General features: G+C 41.8%; 1 protein-coding gene across 3 annotated transcripts in view; it reads left to right on the top strand.

Annotated features, from left to right (window-relative positions):
* Positions 1 to 2,052: 2,052 nt before the first annotated feature.
* Tbc1d15 (TBC1 domain family member 15) overlaps positions 2,053 to 20,506 on the top strand; it is a 57,042-nt gene continuing 38,588 nt past the window's right edge. Inside the window, exons 1-3 of one of the 3 annotated variants that reach the window (XM_041669912.1) lie at positions 2,053 to 2,159; positions 16,210 to 16,308; positions 18,183 to 18,257. In XM_041669912.1, the coding sequence (XP_041525846.1) occupies positions 2,130 to 2,159; positions 16,210 to 16,308; positions 18,183 to 18,257 (204 nt within the window). In that variant the 5' untranslated portion in view covers positions 2,053 to 2,129. Of the gene's footprint in view, positions 2,160 to 2,244; positions 2,601 to 16,209; positions 16,309 to 18,182; positions 18,258 to 20,506 lie in introns of those variants that run through there. The other 2 variants (XM_041669903.1, XM_041669921.1) reach the window with 2 other exon arrangements.

Below are 20,506 nucleotides of genomic sequence, written 5' to 3' on the forward strand. Positions count from 1 at the left end.
GTTTGTTTCTTCCCTTTACAAACAGACAGAGGTATCACTAAAGGAAATCAGGTTCTCTTTACCCCGTTTTAATAAACAATTGTGCTATTCCAATATGAGGGGCCAATTTTAGTTACATAAACACTTAGGGTCTAGTTAAGTGTCAGTATAGTCATTGTGGAACTAAATAGCACAGTTGCTGCCTTCCAGTAGGGCACGGTCTAGTAGGAAGGCAGTATTTTACCATGTGATGCATGGGAACTGGGAAGCTAATCTGGAATTGAGATCTCTTTTGAGGAGTTGCCTATCAACTCCTGTTTTGAAGTAGTCCCTGGATTCTTCTTGGGGAATTATCCAATCTTTCATTCTATATATATGTAAACATTCTTTTTCTTTCTTTCAGCCTGGAACTCACTATGTACATCAGGTTAGCTTTGAACTCATAGAGATCCACCTATCTTTATTTCTCTACTTCTGGGGTTAAAGGTATGCACCACCATGCCTGGCTCACCACCTTTTGATTTGAGCTAGGCCACATGATTTCCTACTTTGTCAATTAGTAGCATATACTGGGGCTTATAGCCATTGGCTCAAGGACAGAAGCCATGAGTCAAGCCGATCCAATCTGTTACAGTCAGAAGCAATTTTATAGTGTCTTGCTACATTACCCAGGCTGGCCTTTAACTCAGTAGGTAACAGAAGATAGCTTTGAACTCATACCAACCCCCTCACCTCAGCATCCCAGGTTGTCACCATGTCTACTACTCAGAATGAATTTTATAACAAAGTGTAGGGCATTTAGAGTCCATCAGATTTAGGTTAAACAGCTGGTTCTGAACAGGAAGAACTGAGAGAAGCTAATACTGTAAGACAGGAATACTTCAAGAGGGCTCTTGATTGGACTTTCTGAGGCTTAGGGTTCAGCATCCCTAACTGGGCTAAGCAGGCATTCTCATTGAAAATCCTGGCACCTCCCTCACCCACTAGATTCCTGATATTCGAAGAACCTGCCAATCATGCTTCCTGCTGTTCCATTTGGTTGCCACTTACCTCAAGTAGCCTCAAAGGCCTTTAACTCAGTGCTTCTCAACCTTCCCAATGCTGCGACCCTTTACTACAGTTACTTGTGTTGTGGTGACCCCCAACCATAAAATTATTTTCACTGCTACTTCGTTTAACTATAATTTTGCTACTGTTTCGAATATTGTAAACATGGGATATTTTCTGTCTTAGGCGACCTGTGTAAAAGGGTTGTTCGACCACCCAATGTGGTTGCAACCCACAGGTTGAGAATCCCTGCTCTAATACTCTTGAAGTGTTAACACAGAATTAGCCTCAGAGCTCTGCCAAGCGTAGAATCGGACCTTCCGCATTACTGAGGAGCTAGATTTAGGACTTGATATTTTACCAATCTGTTTCCATACAGTGTTTTGGAGGGAGATCCCTACAACCACAATATGCACAATTCCTCCTTAACATGTTGATGCTCGGGTGAATTTAGGAATTGAAATCATAACCGCTAAACTGAGCTAAACTATGTATGTGCCTCGGACTCTGGAGCGATAACGAGCAATAGAGGGCGTGGTAGTAACCACAGTTCCTGTAAAAAATTGTATGCTTAAGGTCATGCGTGACTTGGCAGCAACAAGACTCATGTTTGGAAACCGCTAAAATCAAGGGGAAAGTGTGCCTCAGCTGGAGAGGCGGAGTTCAACGCAATCTCAATTTTACCGTGACTTGTTTAAGGCAAGAAAGCCGGGGCAGCGTGTCCTGGGTCTGAACAAGACGTTCCTTCCATCACACCAAAAAGATGCTGCGTTCCTCAAGTTACACGGGCCACGCTCAAGCAAACTTCAACATCAGTCAGCTTCTATTAAACAACCTTTCAGCTAAAAAAAAAAAAAAAAAAAAAGAAAAGGGGCAAAATATAGACTTGCGCAGTGCAGCACCACCAACCACCCTCTCAGCATCCTCACCACGCATGCGCCCGGAGGCCTCTCCCGCCCCGCCCTCTCCCGCCACCAATCGCGGTTCCCGCCAGTCCCCGCCCCTTCCCGCCCGGATGTCCTTTTAGATCGGGCGGATGTTGTTGTGAGTCCGGGAGACACGTGAGGTTCTGCTACGTCATCAGCAGGCACGCGCGGGGAAACATGGCGGCGGCGGGCGTTGTGAGCGGGAAGGTGAGTAACGGCCCCGGCTGGCGCGGCGGCTCCTGGCCCGGTGGCCTGCGGCTGCTGGGCGGCCGCCGAGGGGGAAAGCGGGCCGCGTCGGCGTCAGGGCCGGCGGGTGTGTGACTGCGACAGGGCTGGGCGTGGTGTCAGCTGTTCCGCCCGGGTGCTGGGCGAGCCCCGCGTTAGACAGTTCCTGCTCCCAGGCCGCGCAGGCCTCGGAGCCGCTGTCCCGCTCTGCCCTGGAGCGCAGCACCGAGACTTTTCTTCCGATCACCCGGACAGCTGAATCCGTGTGTCCCCCTCGGTGACTCCAGTTCTTCCGACGCCAGCCTTTTGTAAAAGCGTCAGGCGCCACCGTGGCTTGGCTGACCCGGAGCTCTGCACCTGTGTTCTTACGGCTCGGGGTCCTGCTCTCCCATGACCCAGCTGGTTGATGACGTGAGCGGCGAGGTGCGTTTCCGCGGAGGGGACACTGACGGTTGACACCGTCCCAGGCTTGGCTTGGAAAGCATTTGTTAAAGCATTGATCTCCTAGACGTCTTCGGGGCGTTGCTGTGGGGGCGTCTGTCGTGGTGTTTTGGGGAGGCTTGGCAGTGACACCCTCCTGGTGGGTTGGGAGCTAGCATTAGGCGCGGAGGAGATTTTTATTTTCAGTATATATTGCCCGTTTACATTCAGAGCGAGCTCTTCCCTATACATCTAGAGTGATCTGCTTCATGACACGCACCTGGCAGCGTTTCCCGGTGCAGTGTTATTTCGCAAACGTCTCTAACAGACTGGTAATGATTCAGAGAACACTAAGGACTGTTCACTTGTCGCAGACAGCTTCCTCTGTTCCTTCACTTTCAGCGGTCCTTGCTGCAGCTCAGCGCGGTTTTGAATTATTTAACCCACGTTTGGAGAACAGCAGATTAGGCCGAGGAATAACAAATGACGCCCTTACCTTCGCTGTTGATCTGAATTTGTGACCTTGGAAGACTGGATAACTAAGCCGTCTCTGTTCCTTTTATCTGCAGAATGGAAGTGTTGCCAGGGGTCTGGTAGTCGAGTGCTTAGGAGTGTACGCAGCTGAACAAACAGGAATGTATATATGTACATGTTTTTGCTCTTTCAAACAATAAATTGGACATCCTTTTAGGATTATTTATATCCTTGTCAGGTTTAGGCTTTTTGTATCTGAGGTGAATGCTAATCGTCTCAACTCATTACAAATTGATTCTCCTGTTGGTGTTTTCATTTGGACAGATCCAATATGGCACCTTCCTTGTTTGTTTGTTTTGAGAGAGGCTTTCTCTGTAGCACCTGCTGTTCCGGAAATCACTTTGTAGACCAGATTGGTTTCGAACTCACGGAGATCCACTTGCCTCTGCCTCCTGAGTGCTGCTGGGATTAGAGGTGCCGCCCCACCTGGCACTTTCCAAGACATCTTTACAGTTGAAATTACACCTCTTTTCCAGTTTTCATTGATTCTGAAAGAACCCTTGATAAGCAGTTGGAAACATATGGTGCTCGCCACCAGCTGCAGCCATGTTACCATTCATCGACTTCTTAAAATTTAAGAATGGCTCCTATTTTGTAATTTTGCTTCATGACCTCATTTGAATGTCCATTCCCATCACTCCACTGGAACTGCTCTCCCACACCGAAGCACGCTCTTCTCTCATATGCAAAACGTATGGAGCCTTCCCTTAGTAAGTTCTGTTGTGTCTTAATCATTCTGGAGTCTTCATTCTTCTAGTTGCATATAAAGCAGACTTCAAGGCATTCTGCACTGGATTTTTATTTTTGTGGAGTAAGGGTGCAAAATTGTCTTTTACTTTATCAAAACAGGTGAGACTCCTTTACTTTGTTAACGAATCCAAATGGATTACCTTGCCATAAAAAGACACATGCCTTCTGCTTTCTCTTAGCCATCTTTTTGTTCTGGCAGAGAGGATATGGTAGGAGTGAGTAGGTCAGTTATGAATCTCTTTCCTATCTCTTCCAGAGTTCAGCCTTGACTTTAGTTCAGAATTATAGTTGTGGATGTACATAGTCATAAAAGATTCAGTTGTGATAAAGGACAAGCCCTGTATCAAAGAGCAAATGCTAGGCTGCCAGCTCTAAACGTGTGTCTCAGTGGTGACATCTAGCATGTAGAGTAACTGTATAACCCTGGTTTCCTTTGCTTTGAGGTCCTGGAAATGATGAGGGAATTAACTGTTTTTATTCAGAGTAGGAGTGAAAGGTAATGGTTAAAAGCTTAGAGTGGAGGGCTGGAGAGACGGCTCAGCGGTTAAGAGCACTGACTGCTCTTCCCGAGGACCCGGGTTCACATCCCAGTGCCCACATGGCAGCTCACAACTGTCTGAAAATCCAGTTCCAGGGGATCTGACACCTTCACACCAAATCACATAAAATAAAGCTAAATAAACCATAAAAAAATAAAAAAAAAGCTTAGAGTGGAGCCAAATTTGTTTCAGAAACTAACCACTTACTACTTCAGCCAAATTAATCTCCTTGTCTGCAAAACAGTACCTACTTTATGTTAGAGTTTTGGGGATTAATGACTAAGTATATTGGAATGTGGCCTGACTCGCAGTAGATCCTGAGCAAGTGTTAACTCTTTGTCTCAGTTTCCGTGAAATTGGTTGGTTGGATAGGGCAGAACTTATATTTTTGGTATGGGGTGAGTTTTATTTTCAGTTATCTCTTTTTCATCCTTTATTGTTTTAGAAATTGAAAAATACCATGTTTTAGAAGTCATAATGTTAACGCCGGGCAGTGGTGGCGCATGCCTTTAATCCCAGCACTTGGGAGGCAGAGGCAGGTGGATCTCTGGAGTTCGAGGCCAGCCTGGTCTACAACAGTTAGTCCCAAGACAGGCTCCAAAGCTACAGAGAAACTCTGTCTCGAAAAACCACACACACACACACACAAAAATGACAATGTTGTCATTTTTGGTTGTGAGCCTCACCTTTAAGACAAGAGCCATCTGTGCAGGCCAAAAGGTCATAGACATTTGATGATGACTAATGGTGATTATGCCGTGGCTGTGGTTGAGATAGCCCCAATTGCTTAGGATCAAGCCTGGCTCAACTGCTTGTAGTTGTGTGACTTAGGGAAAATTACTTAGCTTTCCTGTAGACGTTAGCTCGATTCGGGAAATAACCAGGCTAACTCAAAGATAAAGCAATTATATATTTAGTTATTATAAAGGAAAAACTCATGAAACAGGAACGAGAAGTCCAAGCTCAGCTGTGCTGCCTGGGAACCACAGAGAGAGAGAGCACCTGGGCCTATGCCCATTTTTTTCTCTGGGTCCCAGAAATCCACACCCTAACTTGGTGCCACCACTTGAAGATAATTGGTTAACAAAACTTCCCCATCACTTTCTTGTGCCTGTTACCCAGTTTCATAAAGTGGCATAAATATACTTTCATCTTGGAGTTGTTGGTGGATTCAATGAGTTAGTATTGCAGACAGTCCACAGTAGTTCTTGGCATCTAGCATGTGCTCAATAAACATTAGCTGTTGTTTAAATATTGTTAAGAAACATCTTTCAGATTTTTTACAAGATTGTAAAGTTAGATTTGGTTTTGAATAGTTATTTATTCGTGCTGACAATTTTCTGCAAAGAAATATAAGTCAGTACACAAATATGAAAATAATATCCTTATGAAATAAAGGGAAAAGTATATAATGTTGGGAACTAAATGCTGTTACTTGGTTAAGCTTTAGAGAACTACTGTTTGGCCGTGTTTTCTTTCAGCCAAAGTGGAGAGAAATCTGTTCAACTGTAAGAATTTGGGACCTGTGTTAGGATAAAAAGTCCCTCCACCCCCACCAAACAAACTGGTTTCTGGAGACCAGACCACATTGGTCTCCTGTGACTCTTACTGTGTAATATAAATGTGCTTACATAGTGTGCCTGTATCCTTTTGGATACAGGAAATCAAAGCAGGACAAACCGCAGACATCCTTTGATGCATGCCAATGCGTAATTCAGTAAATGTGGAGTGCCAGTATTGGGCATTGAGTTCTCAAATGATTGGTCAGTTTGTGTGTGTCTTAGTTAGGTTTCTATTACTGTGATGAGACACCATGGCCAAAAACAACCTAGGAGGACAGAGCTTAGTTTATCTTACAGCTCCCAGGTCACAGTCCAGCACTACAGGAAGTCAGGACAGGAACTGAAGCAGAGACCGTAGAACATTGCTTGCTCCTCTGGCTTGCTCAGCTTGCTTTTCCTATATGCCCCCGGTCTACCTGGGTAGCACCACACACAATGGGCTGGGCCCTTCTGCATCAGTAATTAATCAAGAAAATGCCTCACAGGCTTGTTTATAGAACAGTCTTGTCAGTTGAGGGTTTTCTCTTTTTGAATGACTCTGCTTTTATCAACTTTTAGAAAAAAACAACACCATGTGGATGGGTTCATTCTTGAATATATTGCATTTTTCTTGCAATTTTTGAAGGTGGGATTGAGTTTGATCGACAGCCTTGATATAGTTCTTAGAAGTTAGCTTATCTGCCTTGCTGTGTATTTATAGAGCCACCTTTTAAAAAGGGGACCAAATAGGGCGGTGACATGTTCCTGTGGATACTGAGATAAGAGAAACACTGTAGTAACCATTCTGCTTCTGTTTCAACAGACACACACAGCTGAAGTAGTGGAATGAAAGAAATGAAAAGAAAGTAACTTGAAAGTTTTGGGATCTTGTATGTGGTGTTAAATGAGCAGTTGATGTGATGGTCCTGGGGAAAGACTCCACCTGCTCTCAGCATTCATTAGTTGCTTGTAGTTTTGGGTAGAGTGGAGACCTGCGAGCTTCCCTCCATCCACTTTAACATGTCTGTTGTTGTCCTTGTTTAGCTCATGTTTGGGCAGTCACGCTGGAAAGACTTGATGAGTGTGTATTTTCTGACCCTCCTAGGAAATACAATCTTACACAGTCTTCCTGTACCCTCTTCAAAAATGATTCCCAAGACATAGGTGTGGGAGTGTTTTGTAGATGTATCCATGGGGACTGAGTTCCACATTCTGCGTTTTGGTTGGTTGTAGTTTCTATAATGGTCTCTTGTCTGTTACAATGAAAAGTTTCCTTGATGAGAGGTGAAGACTGCACTTAACAGCAGATATAAAGACAGATATAGATTGTTGGTAGGGATATGTCCATTTAATAAAATGACCTTACTAGCTGTGGGTAGTTTGGCTAGGTTTCCAGTACCAGGCATGGTTTCCCTTTTGCTGAATAATTTTTTTTTGAGGTGTGATCTGTTTTAGTTTCGGTGGGCTTGAACTTGCTTAGGTAGCTGAGGGTGTCTTTGAAGATTTGATTTCCCTATCTTCACATCCCAAATTCTGGAATTATAGGCACACCCCAACAAACCATGTTTACTTGGTTCTGGGGACAGAATCCTTTGCTTTGTGTGTACTGGGCACTCTACCAGCACTGCAACAAGAATATTCTTAGGATCTAGGAGATTTTCCTGGAGACTTTTATTTTCCTTAGATGAAATCATATACTGTGATAGTTAACTAGGGCCTTATAGAAATATGCCCTTTACTTTTTTTATGATATTCTTTGTTTTAGCAAACATTTGAATATCAGTTATTTGTTATGTTCGGTTCTTTGTATAAGGGTGATTAAACATAGATTTTGCTTTGTTTTATCTCCTTGGTTTATTGACCCATGATCTCATAGTACAGATGTCTTGAACTTACTATGGAGCCCAAGCCTAGCCTACTTTCACCTCTCAGTACTGGAATTACTATTGTTTCTCACACTGAGCTTTAGACTGTATTGTTTAAAAGTTTTTAGTCACATTTTCTTATTGTGTATATGGGGCATGATACAGCGTGTGTGTGTGTGTGTGTGTGTGTGTGTGTGTGTGTCAGATAACTTGTCAGGAGTCACAACTTAAAGGAGTGGCGCTCTTCCACATGGGAGTCCCTGGGATTGAACTGGTTGCCCTGCTTTTTGTGCTTTTCCTTTCTGTACTGTAATATATATGTAATTGCTAATTTAATAGGAGGCATTCATTGAGTCATTTGGTAACTCCTCAGGTCAATAACTTATTTTTGTTTCTCTTATGGCTGACTTTTCTACACTAATGTCCTTAGGAAGCCACAGACCTGCCTTTCATTGAGAATTGCTGCACATTTGTGACCCATCGGTTCACTCAATTTCCAGCTGTTCCTCAGTAAATAACCTCTCAGTGTCCCAGCTGTATCCCTGATTGCCTGTCACTCCAAAATTAAATCACCAAGTCCTATCATTTTGACTGTCCAGCCGCCCACCTTTCCTCATTTCTGCCATGATTGACTTAGTTGATGCTGCTTCACATCTCTCCCCAGGGCTTGTTGCTTCAGGATAAACTTCAGACTCCTAAGTTCCTCGCTGGAACTGGAGAAACAACTGAAAATGTCTCCTCATTCCAGAAACTGAAGTCCGGGCACTTGTGAATGAGACGAGGTGGAATGGGCAGTGGTAGAAGAGGCTGACGGGCTTGTGCTCTCTGGAGGATTGGCAGACACTGTTTGTGGAGAGGAGGCTGATAGTGCTTGAGGAGGAATAGTCACATAGAAAAACACTAGCTTTCAGGGAACAGGTAGACTCAGGATAGGGGCAGGCGGAAAGATTGTGTCAGGAGGGGTAATGTCACCTTAGAGGTGACTGGTGGAGTCCCAAGGAATTTAGACTGTTGTGATGTAATCAGATGTGTCAGATGAATTGTGGAGCTGTCTAGTACACACCTTACACGGATAGAGGATGACTAGATGGAAGAGTGGGCGTGAGCAAAGGCCTCCTGATAAGGTGAGGGGCCAGTGTCACAGAAAGGCTGGCACATGATAGTATATGGAGTCAGATAAGGTGAGGGGCCAGTGTCACAGAAAGGCTGGCACATGATAGTATATGGAGTCAGACTGGTAGAAGGCTTTCCGGATGATGATGGGTTGGATGGCTGACGGAGTAGTTGGCAGTACATGCAGAGCAGCTTTATGTAGAGCATAACAATTTAAGATGCATGTGACTATGAACGTGCACATAGCCATTAGGTGCTTAGATGTTTAGTTGTTGAGCGCAGCTCGTCTTGGTGGCTTTCCCTGGGGATACTTTCTGTAACTAAAAGCTTAAATTGTTTTCTGTAAGCCAAATACCTTTTAAATAAACTAAATTTTTGAAGTCCTTTTTTAAAAATATTTATTTATTCACTTATGTATACAATATTCTGTCTGCATGTATGTCTGCAGGCCAGAAGAGGGCACCAGATCTCATTACAGATGGTTGTGAGCCACCATGTGGTTGCTGGGAATTGAACTCAGGACCTTTCGAAGAGTAGACAATGCTCTTAACCACTGAGCCATCTCTCCAGCCCCTGAAGTCCCTTTTTATAAAGTATTTTTTATGGTTTACTTAACTTTATTTTATGTGCATTGATGTAAAGGTGTCAGATCCCCTGCAACTGGATCCTCAGACAGTTGTGAGTTGCCATGTGGGTGCTGGGAATTGAACCTGGGTCCTCTGGAAGAGCAGTCAGTGCTCTTAACCACTGAGCCTTCTCTCCAGCCCCTTGAAGTCCTTTTGATTATAGATTACTTTATAAAATTCACATAGTGGTTAAAGTGGCTGTTATGCAGTAGCTATTGAGTTTCCAGATTTGGAGAGATTAGGGCAAGAATTGTACCTTAATCTTACTAATGAGTATTTTAGTTGAATGCTTTTCATTTATCTTTAGTTTTTGAAAGTGGTTGGTGGCAATATAAATAGCTCAGTTTCACATCAGTATAGAAACTATAAAAGCCCGCCCGCTACTGTGCTGTGCATGTTCTCTTCAGCTTTGTTGGAGCATGGGTTTAAATTCAGTAATGCAAAAGTGCATCTATTTCTGTCTGCCAAGTTGAATTTATCTGTGTTATCTCAGTTTTGCTCTTTAATTTTAACTTTTGTTGTTAGATTAAGGTCAGCAAATTTGTTATAAAACATTGCTATAGCCCCTTTTATTTGTTTATTTAATTATCATTGTCATTATTTTCCTCAACATATTGAAGCAGCAGCAGCTTGAAAACCAGACTTGGCCTTGAATTTGTTGACTAAGGATGACCTTGAATGCTACCCTTCTCTGCTGCAGCCTCCCAAGTGCAGGAATTATAGGCACGTGATACAATGCCTGGCTTCAGAGTTATTTTAATTATTTGTTTTAGTTCCTTTGCTATTACCGTTAGTAGAAAATCATTAGAAGTTTTATATATGCACTCATCTTCTTGGGCATCTAAACGAATACTCTAAATGTGCACATGCCATAGCACGTGTATGGATGGAGGCCAGAGGACAACTCTGGGCAGTCAGCTCTCTCCATCATGGTATCTGGGGCTCCACCTCAGGTTGTTGGAGAAACCAAGACTGGGTTTCTCTGTGAAGCCCTGGCTGTCTTGGAACTGGATATGTAGACCAGGCTGTACTTGAACTCAGTGATCTGCCTGCCTTTGCCTCCTGAATGCTAGAATTAAAGTTGTGCACCACCACTGCACAGCCAAAGCTAAGTGCTTTTATCTGCTGAGGTGTCTTACTAGCCCTACTTTAGCAAATATTTATTTTTTTAGACACATTCTCACCATTTAGTCTTTCTGGCCTGGAACTCAAAAGATCTGCCTATCTCTGTATTCTGAGTCCTGGGATTAAAGAGATGTATTACTATGCCTGGTTATTATTTATTTTTTAAATATCTGTTTTAGTTTTTATGTGTATGCATATGCCTAAATGAGTTTTTATGTACCACATTCATCAGGTGCTTGAGGCGAGAGAGTATCAGATCCCCTAAAACTGGAATTAACAGTTGGTTGTGAGTCCTTAATGTGGGTACTGGGAGTGAAACCTGGGTTCTTGAGTGCAGTAAGGGAAGAACTCCCAAGTGTCCTTTGACCTCCACACAAGTGCCATGGCTTGCATCCCTTCCAGTAGACACACTGCTGACCATCTTGCCCTCCTATTTTAAAAACTGTTTATTTTAGTTTACTTTTGTATATATGTGCATATGTGCAATTGTATGTGGGTGCCCATGGAGGCTGGAGGAGGGTGTTGGATCCCCTCATGCTCAGTTATGAGCTGCCCAGTCTGGGTGTTGGGAACTGACCTCTGATTCTCTACAGGAGCAGCAGGTGCTCTTGATCATAACTGAGATGTCTTTAGCCTTATTTTAGCAAAATTTTAAGAATTAATGAGAGTCTAGAAGAACTGAGATAATCTTTTTCTGATGTGGAAAACTATTTTTTTTAAAGTTTCTTTATACATTGTTTCTACCTTTGGAGCAGTCAGACTATTCTGAGTAGACTGTATCTTTTTAGTGTTGTCAGAAGCCCTGCCTGTGGCACAAGCCTGTAATCTCAGCGGCTCAGGAAGCTGAGGCAGGAGTCAGCCCTGTGGGTCACCTGGGCTGTAGACAAGAATTGAAAGCCTGGTCATGTAGTGAGCCTCTGACCCCGAGAGGAAGGTGGAAAGGGCTGGGGATCTGGCCATCACCACTTAGATTTATTTCTGTGTTGATCTTGTGTAGCCCAGGGTGGCTTTGAACTCACAGAGATCCATCTGACTCTGTCTCCCAAATCCTGGAATCACCATTGCTTGACCTCTAGTATCTAGTAGCTTTAGTTTTGCCTTTGGTCTTCAGGCAAGATTTATTTTTCAAAATACAAATAATATACCATTACAGAACATGGAATGACTAAAAACCCAGAGTCAAATATGAGGATCTGTAGGGATGGCTCAGTGGTTAATGAGTGCGTATTGCTCTTCAAGAGGACCCGAGTTCAGTTCTGCACCCAAGGGCAGCTCACAGCTGGCTGTAACCCCAGCTCCAGGTTATCTATCACAGGTTCTTTGCTGGACTCCTCAGGCTATTTGCTTATATAATTTAAAAAATCAAATGTGTAACGAGTCTGATGTATTCCTGCAGTGCTTGTGGATGTTGCTTTATGTGATTCTGAACAGTGCGTGCACTTTGTGTGATTCTGAACAGTGCGTGCACTTTGCACTGCACATGCAGTCATGCCAAGCTGTGCCAGTGAACTCTGCCAGAAGCACTTGTACGTTAGAATTGCATTGCTTTACTGTTGCTCCAGTTTCCTGCTTTTTACAGAAACAAAATAGCTTAATGAGGTAAATGAAGACAGCATTTTCCTATCATTCTTTAGTGTGTGTCAAATTAGTGTATCTCGAATGGTATTGTGTTAGATAATTGATATTTGAGTTGAGGACAAGTTTCATAAACAATTGTTGAGTGAATTTTGTCTTGGGATTAGGACAGAATTTCTAACAGTATCTGAAATGTCCTAAAACATACTTCATTTGATCTATTCAAAGCTTAATATAAACAAAAGGGAGTTCTAGGAGTTTGGTTATAGACTTTCTGGGGTAGGAGCTGGGGTGATGGTTCAGCAGTTACGAGCACTTGATGTTCTTTTGGTGTAGTGTGCATGTGATTTCAAGGACAGTTGCCAAATAGTTTGTGCCTTCAGTTTGTGTATAGAATGAAGTTGGAGATAGTAGTATCTTTTATGATTTCTTGGGGTTGACTGTGGGAATGTGAGATCAGAATACTTAGAAAACAAAGTACTTTTTAATTAAAACTGCGATCACCTTGTTTTTTATGTAAAATGAATGTGTACTGAAAACAAATAATTTTTTTCCTGTGCTGTCTTATCAAATATGGATGCTCTTTATAATGATGGGAAATGGATACCCTGGAGATGTCCAGGTTTAAAGGGAGCCGGGTGGTGGTGGCGCATGCCTTTAATCCCAGCACTCAGGAAGCAGAAGCAGCAGGCGCATCTCTGAGTTTGAGGCCAACCTGATCTACAAGAGCTAGTTCCAGGACAGGCTCCAAAGCTACAGAGAAACCCTGTCTCGAAAAAAAACAAAAACAAAACAAACCCCACTGTGTAGAATTTGCATGTAATCTGTGCATATCTTCTATTCATTATTATAATATCTCTACAATAGAATTGCAGCTATGCTGTTGTTTATGGGCTAGTAAAGAAAATGTCTAATAATACAGATGCATCTTTCTTGTTTTAAATATTTTTTAATCTTACTGAGTTTAGACTGGTTGAGTTTAGAGAATGTATAATCCAGAGATGGGGACTTCATAAATTTATAGCTGATGCAAATCAGTTACTTCATTTTATTTGCTCTTTAGGTCAGACTTAACTAATTTCTAGAAGTTAAAGTTATACCTTTGAAATTAGAAAACTAAACATGACTGTCTTCTCCGGATAGTATCAATATAGTTTAGATTTTTGAGTTTTGGGGCATGTAGTTTTTCTCTCAAAAAAGCACCGCAGAGGAACTGGGCATCCTGGTGTGTACGTGTGGTCGCAGCACTTGGGAGGTGGAGGCAGCTTATCATGGAATGTCTTTATTTTCTCCATCTGCAGTGATTTAAAGTAGTGATTTAAAGGCATCTGTGATCTCTTAAAGTCTGTAGCTCATCTGCGTGGGCTCTTCTGGCTTTTAAAGTCTCTTGAGAAGTGAAGCCTAATTCTAATAGGTCTGCCTTTAATATTCTTCCTTTGTTCTGTCCATTTAGTATTCTGATTATTATGGATTGAGGGGGGCTTTGTTTTCTGATTCGGTCTATTCGGTGTTCTGTATGCTTCTTGTACCTTGATAGGCATCTTTCTTTAAGTTAGGGAAATTTTCTTTTATGAAATGTTTTCTGTGCTTTTGACCTAGGTCTCCCCCCCATTTCTATTATTTTTAGATTTGGTCTTTTCATAGTGTCTAGATTTTCTGCATGTTTTGTGCCTGAAGTTTTTGTAAATTTAACATTTTCTTTGAGTGACCTGTTTTTCTATTGTGTTTTCAGTGCCTAAGACTCTGTCTTTCATCTCTTGTATTCTGTTGGTGAGGCTTGCCTTTGTGGTTCCTGTTCAAGTTCCTAAATTTTTCATTTCCAGATTTCCCTCAGTTAGGTTTTCTTTATTAGTTCTGTTTCCACACTCAGGTCTTGAACTGTTTTATTCATTTCTTTCCACTGTTTGTTTTCATAGTTTTTTTTAAAGGGATTTATTTCAAGCTCTTTAAAGACCTCCATCACATTCATAAAGTCTGTCTTAAGGTCTTTTTCTTGTGCTTCGGCCATGTTGAAATACTCAGGACCTGCTATGGTAGGATTCTGGTCTCTATTAGAGACAGAGAGTCCTTGCTGTCATTGATCTTTCTTTTCTTTCTTTCTTTTTTTTTTAAACTGGTGTATACATATCTGGGGTTGGGAAGACTATAGTTCTAGGTGCTGATATCGGTCTTGTCTTTGTTGGGTGGTATTTTGTTCCTGGTTTCTGTTTCCTTGTTGGTTCTTAAGAGTGTGGTGACTGTGTTGGCCTGGTGGGGAATTCTCTTGGGTCCTGATATGTGTGACCACTGGGGGTTCCAGGTAAAATGTGTTTCTGGGTATTGGAAGCTGACACTTAGGAAGGGGATAGACTAGGGGTGATGCTGAGGGGGTCCACTGGAGGGAGGAAAGCAGGGTGTTCCACCAGGATCTGCTTAGTTCCCTGGGATTGGGGCCGAGAGGAGAGCCCACAGCAGATCTGCTGCAGAGCTAGGATGAGGCTGGAAGATTGGATTTGGAGGAGTGGAGGGAAAGGTGAGGTCTGCAGTTAGCCTACTTGCTTCCCTGCTCAGAATGGCCTGTGGGTTTTCAGGGAGTCCAGGGAGTGCCTGCTGAAGTTGGGGGCTGGTACAAAGCTGTGGGTGTCTGGGGGTGGGTTGGAGAAGATCTGTGTGATTCACTGGAGATGGGGGCAAGGGTTAAATCTGGAAGTACTCTTTCAAAATTCCCATACTGTTCCCTGTAATTCTAAGTGTTTTATAAACGTACCAACATGATCTTTTATAAGAATATGGTACTGTAGGAATACATAGAAAGTACCTGTTCCTTATATTTCATTGCTCATTCTTTTGAATATTTTCATACGGATTTTCAGTTTGAACTCAATGTTTACCTTAAAATATTGGTGTTATTAGTCTTGTGTGGCTGGAAATTGAACCCAGGGCTTTGTACCTGCTAGGCAAGCATTGTATCAGTGATGGTTGGTTTCCCCAGCTCCAGACTACAGAGAGTTGAATTTGTATGTTAGCCACATAGCAGTTAGTTCAACATCACTATTATGAGACAAATAAGAGTGTGATTTTTACCAGTTTGAAAAACAAATACTCATGTTGTTGAAGCAAATTCCCTTCTAATTTATCAAAGTCTGTATTGTGCATTTTAAATGCAGATTGAGCATTCCTAATGTGAAAATCTAGAATCTGAAGTGTCCCCAAATCTAAAATGTTTTCAGTGCTGAGGTGATGCTTTAAGTAGAAAGTTATACACCTTGACTTCACTGTTTGGCCGCAGTCAAGATACAGGCACTCCAAACCTATGAAGTCACCTTCAGACTGTGTTTAAGGCATATGTATATAAAACACAAATGAATACACGAGTATTCATGAATCTGAAATACTTCTTGTCCCAGTCAACCTGTGATATTTTGTATATGAGGTAAACGGATTTTGAACAGATACTATAAGAAAACAGTGTGGGGACTAGAGAGGTGACTCAGTAGTTAAGAGCATGGCTACTCTTCTGGAGGACTTGGGTTCAATTCCCAGCATGCATATGGCTTACAGTTGTCTATAATCCAAGTTCCAGGCGGTCTGATGTTATCTTGTGTCCTTCACAGGCACCACTGTGCAAATGGTACACAGATACACATGTAAGCAAAACACTCATAAATATAAAAAATTTAAAAAGCGAAAAAGAAAAGAAAATATCTCAGTTATTTTTAAGAAATGTTGAGATAAGAAGTGTGACTAGAGCTGGGGCTCATTTAGTGAAGTACTCGTCATGTGAGCGTGAGTTCAGATCTCTAGCACCCGAGTGAGATGAACCTGTGCTGGAGAGCAGCGCCTCAGTTCTGAGGAGGGAGATGTGCGCGCGCGCACACACACACACACACACACACACACACACACACACACACATAAATGAAAGGGGAAAAAGTATAATTATAATCTTGTTTTTGTTGTTCCAGATTATATATGAACAAGAAGGGGTATATATTCACTCATCTTGTGGAAAGGCCAATGACCAAGACAGCTTAATTTCAGGAATATTACGTGTTTTAGAAAAGGTAAGTTTCTCGTTAATGACTTGTTTAGTAATAGTCTATGATAGTGGTTCTCATTGGTGCTTTGAAGCAGAGTCTGAATCTCATATGTAAGACACTGTGTTTGAACAATGGTTGTAAATTTAACATAGAAATAACATTAGAAACAAAATACCTTAGGTATACCAATGAAAGTCATGAAATATTTTAAATATGTATGTAAAGGTATACATGTTGGTGCATGCCTTTAATCCCAACCCAGCACTTGGGAGGCAGAGCAGGTGGATCTTAATGGTTTGAAGACCAGCTTGTCTATATAGCATGTTCCAAGACATCCAGGACACCAAAGAGATTCTATCTGACCAAAAAAGGGGGAGTATGTAGACATTATAATAATACAAATTTTTTCATATTGAAAATAATTAGATTTAAATTTTCGTAACAATTGTTAAATAATGGTAATGTCAGAATGTGTAAAATACTAATGTTTAATTAGTATTTTACACATTGTGTAATTTAAAATTTTATTTTGCATTTAGAAATAAAAAATGGATCAGTATCAAGGTTTATTGGGGTACCAGCTCCCTAAACCTCTCAGGATCCAGAAGGAACACTATACCAAGCACAGGAACTTGCTAACGGGATCTGAGGGTAAAAGGAATGAATCGGCTCACACATATCTTCTTGTCATGTTCCATTTAGTCTTCCAGCGTTCTCTCGATCCCACAAGGTTTCCAGCTTATATACCCACACAGGCACAATTAGCAATTCTCTGGCAATAGCAAGGATACCAGACTTGTATTTTTCAGGGCCAACAAGACAGATAAGGCTGACAAAGTGGATGCCTATTATCTTATGTCTCGGGGGGGGGGACATATCTGAAAAGGGTAAAGAGAGGAAGGGGCTGTGATTTCTAAGAGAGGGAGAAGGGAGTTTGTGTGTCAACTACGTCTGTGTGGTTAGTTAAGCTTGAAGCTTGTAATAACGTAGAAAAAAGAGGAAGAAAACACAGCAGCACTGTGCACTCTGAGCACTTTCTTCCGTTTCCTACGTGACTGGGAACGCAGCGTCATGATAGCCATGGCAGCCAGCATAAGCTGTGGAAGGAAAACGGGTGGCATTTGATCTGCATTAGTATTTTTGTCAAATGTTAGCTGATTAAAGGGAACCTCTCAGCTCTCCCCATTCAAAGGCAAGAACTACAGATATGTGGTAAGATCTGGAGTCCGGCAATTCCAGCCTCTGGGCCAAGTGGTGACTTTGTTCCCGCTGACCCCTAAGTGGGAAGAATTTTCTTTCTCTGGGGCCTTTTCGAGGATACAAGACTCCTAGCATATATTCTATATATCAAGATTATACAGCCAAATGAAAAGACATTCTCCTGATTTCTCACATTATATGTCCCCAGTACATCAGGAAAGTATTTATGAGACACACACACACACACACACACACACACACACACGCTAGGGAAAGAATGCAGTTAGCACGTTTAAAATTACAGGTAGAAGCAACAGATACTCTGGAGTCTGTATTTCTTTTTTTTTTTTTTTTTTTTTTGGTTTTTCGAGACAGGGTTTCTCTGTAGTTTTGGAGCCTGTCCTGGAACTAGCTCTTGTAGACCAGGCTGGTCTCGAACTCACAGAGATCCGCCTGCCTCTGCCTCCCGATGGAGTCTGTATTTCTTACAGACCTTGGAAGACAAGTTTCCTCCATCAGAAATTAATTCTGGTGGGTTGACACCTACAATATTAATTGCTACTTCTGTAATAAATGATAAAGGCTCTCAGGTAGATTAAGATCATAATATGTTGATAAATTCTAAATATAATTCATGGTGTCTTCAGGATACTCAAGTTATATTGATGAATTCTTGTTGTTGTTTTTTTTTTATGTAGGATGCTGAAGTAATAGTGGACTGGAGACCATTGGATGATGCATTAGATTCTTCTAGTATTCTGTATGCTGGAAAGGTATTTAAAAAATATGACTGAGAGATTGCTGTATGTTTTTTTTGTGTGTGTATATATAGGAATGTAGGCATGCATGTCTTGTTTGCTACTCTGCTCTAATGCCCTCCTCTATCCCCTTCTCCCCTTTGTGGTTTTCCTTTTCCTTCTCTGCAGTAGTCCCTGTGTGCCAGTCATATGTCTTTTCTGTGTATCAGTCACATGTATTTTTCCTCTCTTCTCCATCCCTTAAGGTCCCCTGCCCTCATCTCTTCTTTAGTCACACACATAATTGACTATGTAGACCAAACTGGACTTGAACTTGCATAGTCCTTCTGTTTCTGCCTTTCAAGTGCTGGCATCACAGGCTTCTTGCCACCACACCCAACATAAAAATAATCTTTATTTTTATTTGTGTATAATCTGTTTGCTCTGAATGGCTTTTCTTGTTAGCTCTGTTTCACTTGGATGCCATCTTTTTTTAGACACTTATTTTGGTATTTGGAGGGTTTTGTACTGTAAGGCTCATATTTAATAGCAGATGTTTTCTTTCATTATGGCTAGGCCTGCTACTAGTGGGATTCTTCTCTGTGTATGACTAATCTGTTCTCAGGTGGGAATCCCTGCTATCAAGTTCTCATTATTTTTCTAGTTCATTTTTTCAGAATGGAAGTTATAGATCCCTGCCCAGAAAGGTCAGGCTGGGATATTAGTGTTGGGGACAACTCAACTGAAGAAGAGACCTGGGAGTGTTGGAATCTTCATTATCTACATGGACTTCAGCTAAGCCCTTGTTTTCATCCGTGCACTTGCTTTCTCACAGCTCATAGACGTTCTGTTTTACATCTTCTAATGAATAGAGCTTTATCTATAGGACTGGCAAGATAGCTCAGTAGTTAAGGGTGCTTGCTGATAAGCCTGATGACCTGAGTTTGATCTCCTGAGCCCTACGTGTAGAAAAGAGAACTGGCTCCCAAAAGTTGTTGTCTAGCCTCCTTATGCGCACAGTGTATGTGCACAACAGTCATGGCACACACACACAGACTCTGAAGAATAAATACGAAACAGCTAGAACCTTTAGTCTTCTGGAGTTCTGTTAATTTTCCTACTTATAAAAACTTAAATATTTATTTTTATGTGAGTGTGTGTGTGTATAAGAGTGTACTACATGTGTGCAGTGGCTGTAGGCCACAGAGGGTGTGGTTACAGGTGGTTGGTAACTGCCCAAGGTGGGTGCTGAACCTGGGTCTTCTGTGAGAGTATACAAGCCATCTCTCCACCAGCTTTCTATTTTTAGCTTAGACTTTATCCTAATTTCTCTAATTTTTTAAAAACAAGATCTGCCATTTCTGAGCCTATTTGTAGGGAAGGTGGCCACAGAGAGGTGGGGTGATAAGACTCTGAGGGTCTTAGCCTTCCTTGTCAGGCTGTGGTTGTAGAGATGGCAGCAAGGGAAATGAGATTGTTGGTGTTATTGTCGTTGGATGAACAAAAAGTGCTTTCTGAACTGGGCTTGGTAGTGTGCCTATAATAGGGAGGATGAATCTCTTGAGTTCAAGGCCATAGGAAAAGAAAACTAAAATAAAAGCCAACCAAGCAAAGCTCCAAGGTAGCTCTCTGAAAATAGCCTTTGAGGTAGAACCTGAAAGAAGAAAATTATTCTGCTTTCCAGTTGCATTTTCAGATGGTCTTCTTTTCAGTTGCCTGCTGTTAACGTCTGTTTTCTTGTATTTTGTGGTTTCATCCTGCTCCTAGTATCTTCCTTCTCCTTTAACAAAAGTTACAATGGAAATGAGACACATGAGTCTTCAACACAGAGTTGTTTTACTGCTTCAGAACCGTTTCTTTCCTTGTGCCTGGTTAGTGTATCTTCTAAACTTTAATCTGTGTTTCTTACGCTAGAACACTTATCTGTGTTAATTTGTATGCTTCATTGTTCTTTTATACAGTTTTGTAACTTTCTGGTTGTATTTATTTTTATGTGTTGAATAAATACCCCTGGGGACAAACATAAACCTGCTCTTAGGTAATGGCACTTTGTGGGAACATCGTAGGATATATCGACACAAACCTAGATGATGCACGTCATCCACCTGATGTGACAACACTGTATGTATAATATCGAGGCTGGTGTGACACAATGTAGTGCTGTATAGTATAATAAAGTATCCTCTAATGACAAAGATAGAAATGCGTAAGCAATGTACATAATAGCTGTTTTCATTATCACAGAATACTGCCCGTAGTTTGTTGTGCTGTGCTTTCTGTGACTG

This window comes from Microtus oregoni, unplaced genomic scaffold, assembly GCF_018167655.1.
Source record: "Microtus oregoni isolate MIOR12 unplaced genomic scaffold, Mior012 000001F_ref0000356, whole genome shotgun sequence".
Lineage (NCBI taxonomy): Eukaryota > Metazoa > Chordata > Mammalia > Rodentia > Cricetidae > Microtus > Microtus oregoni.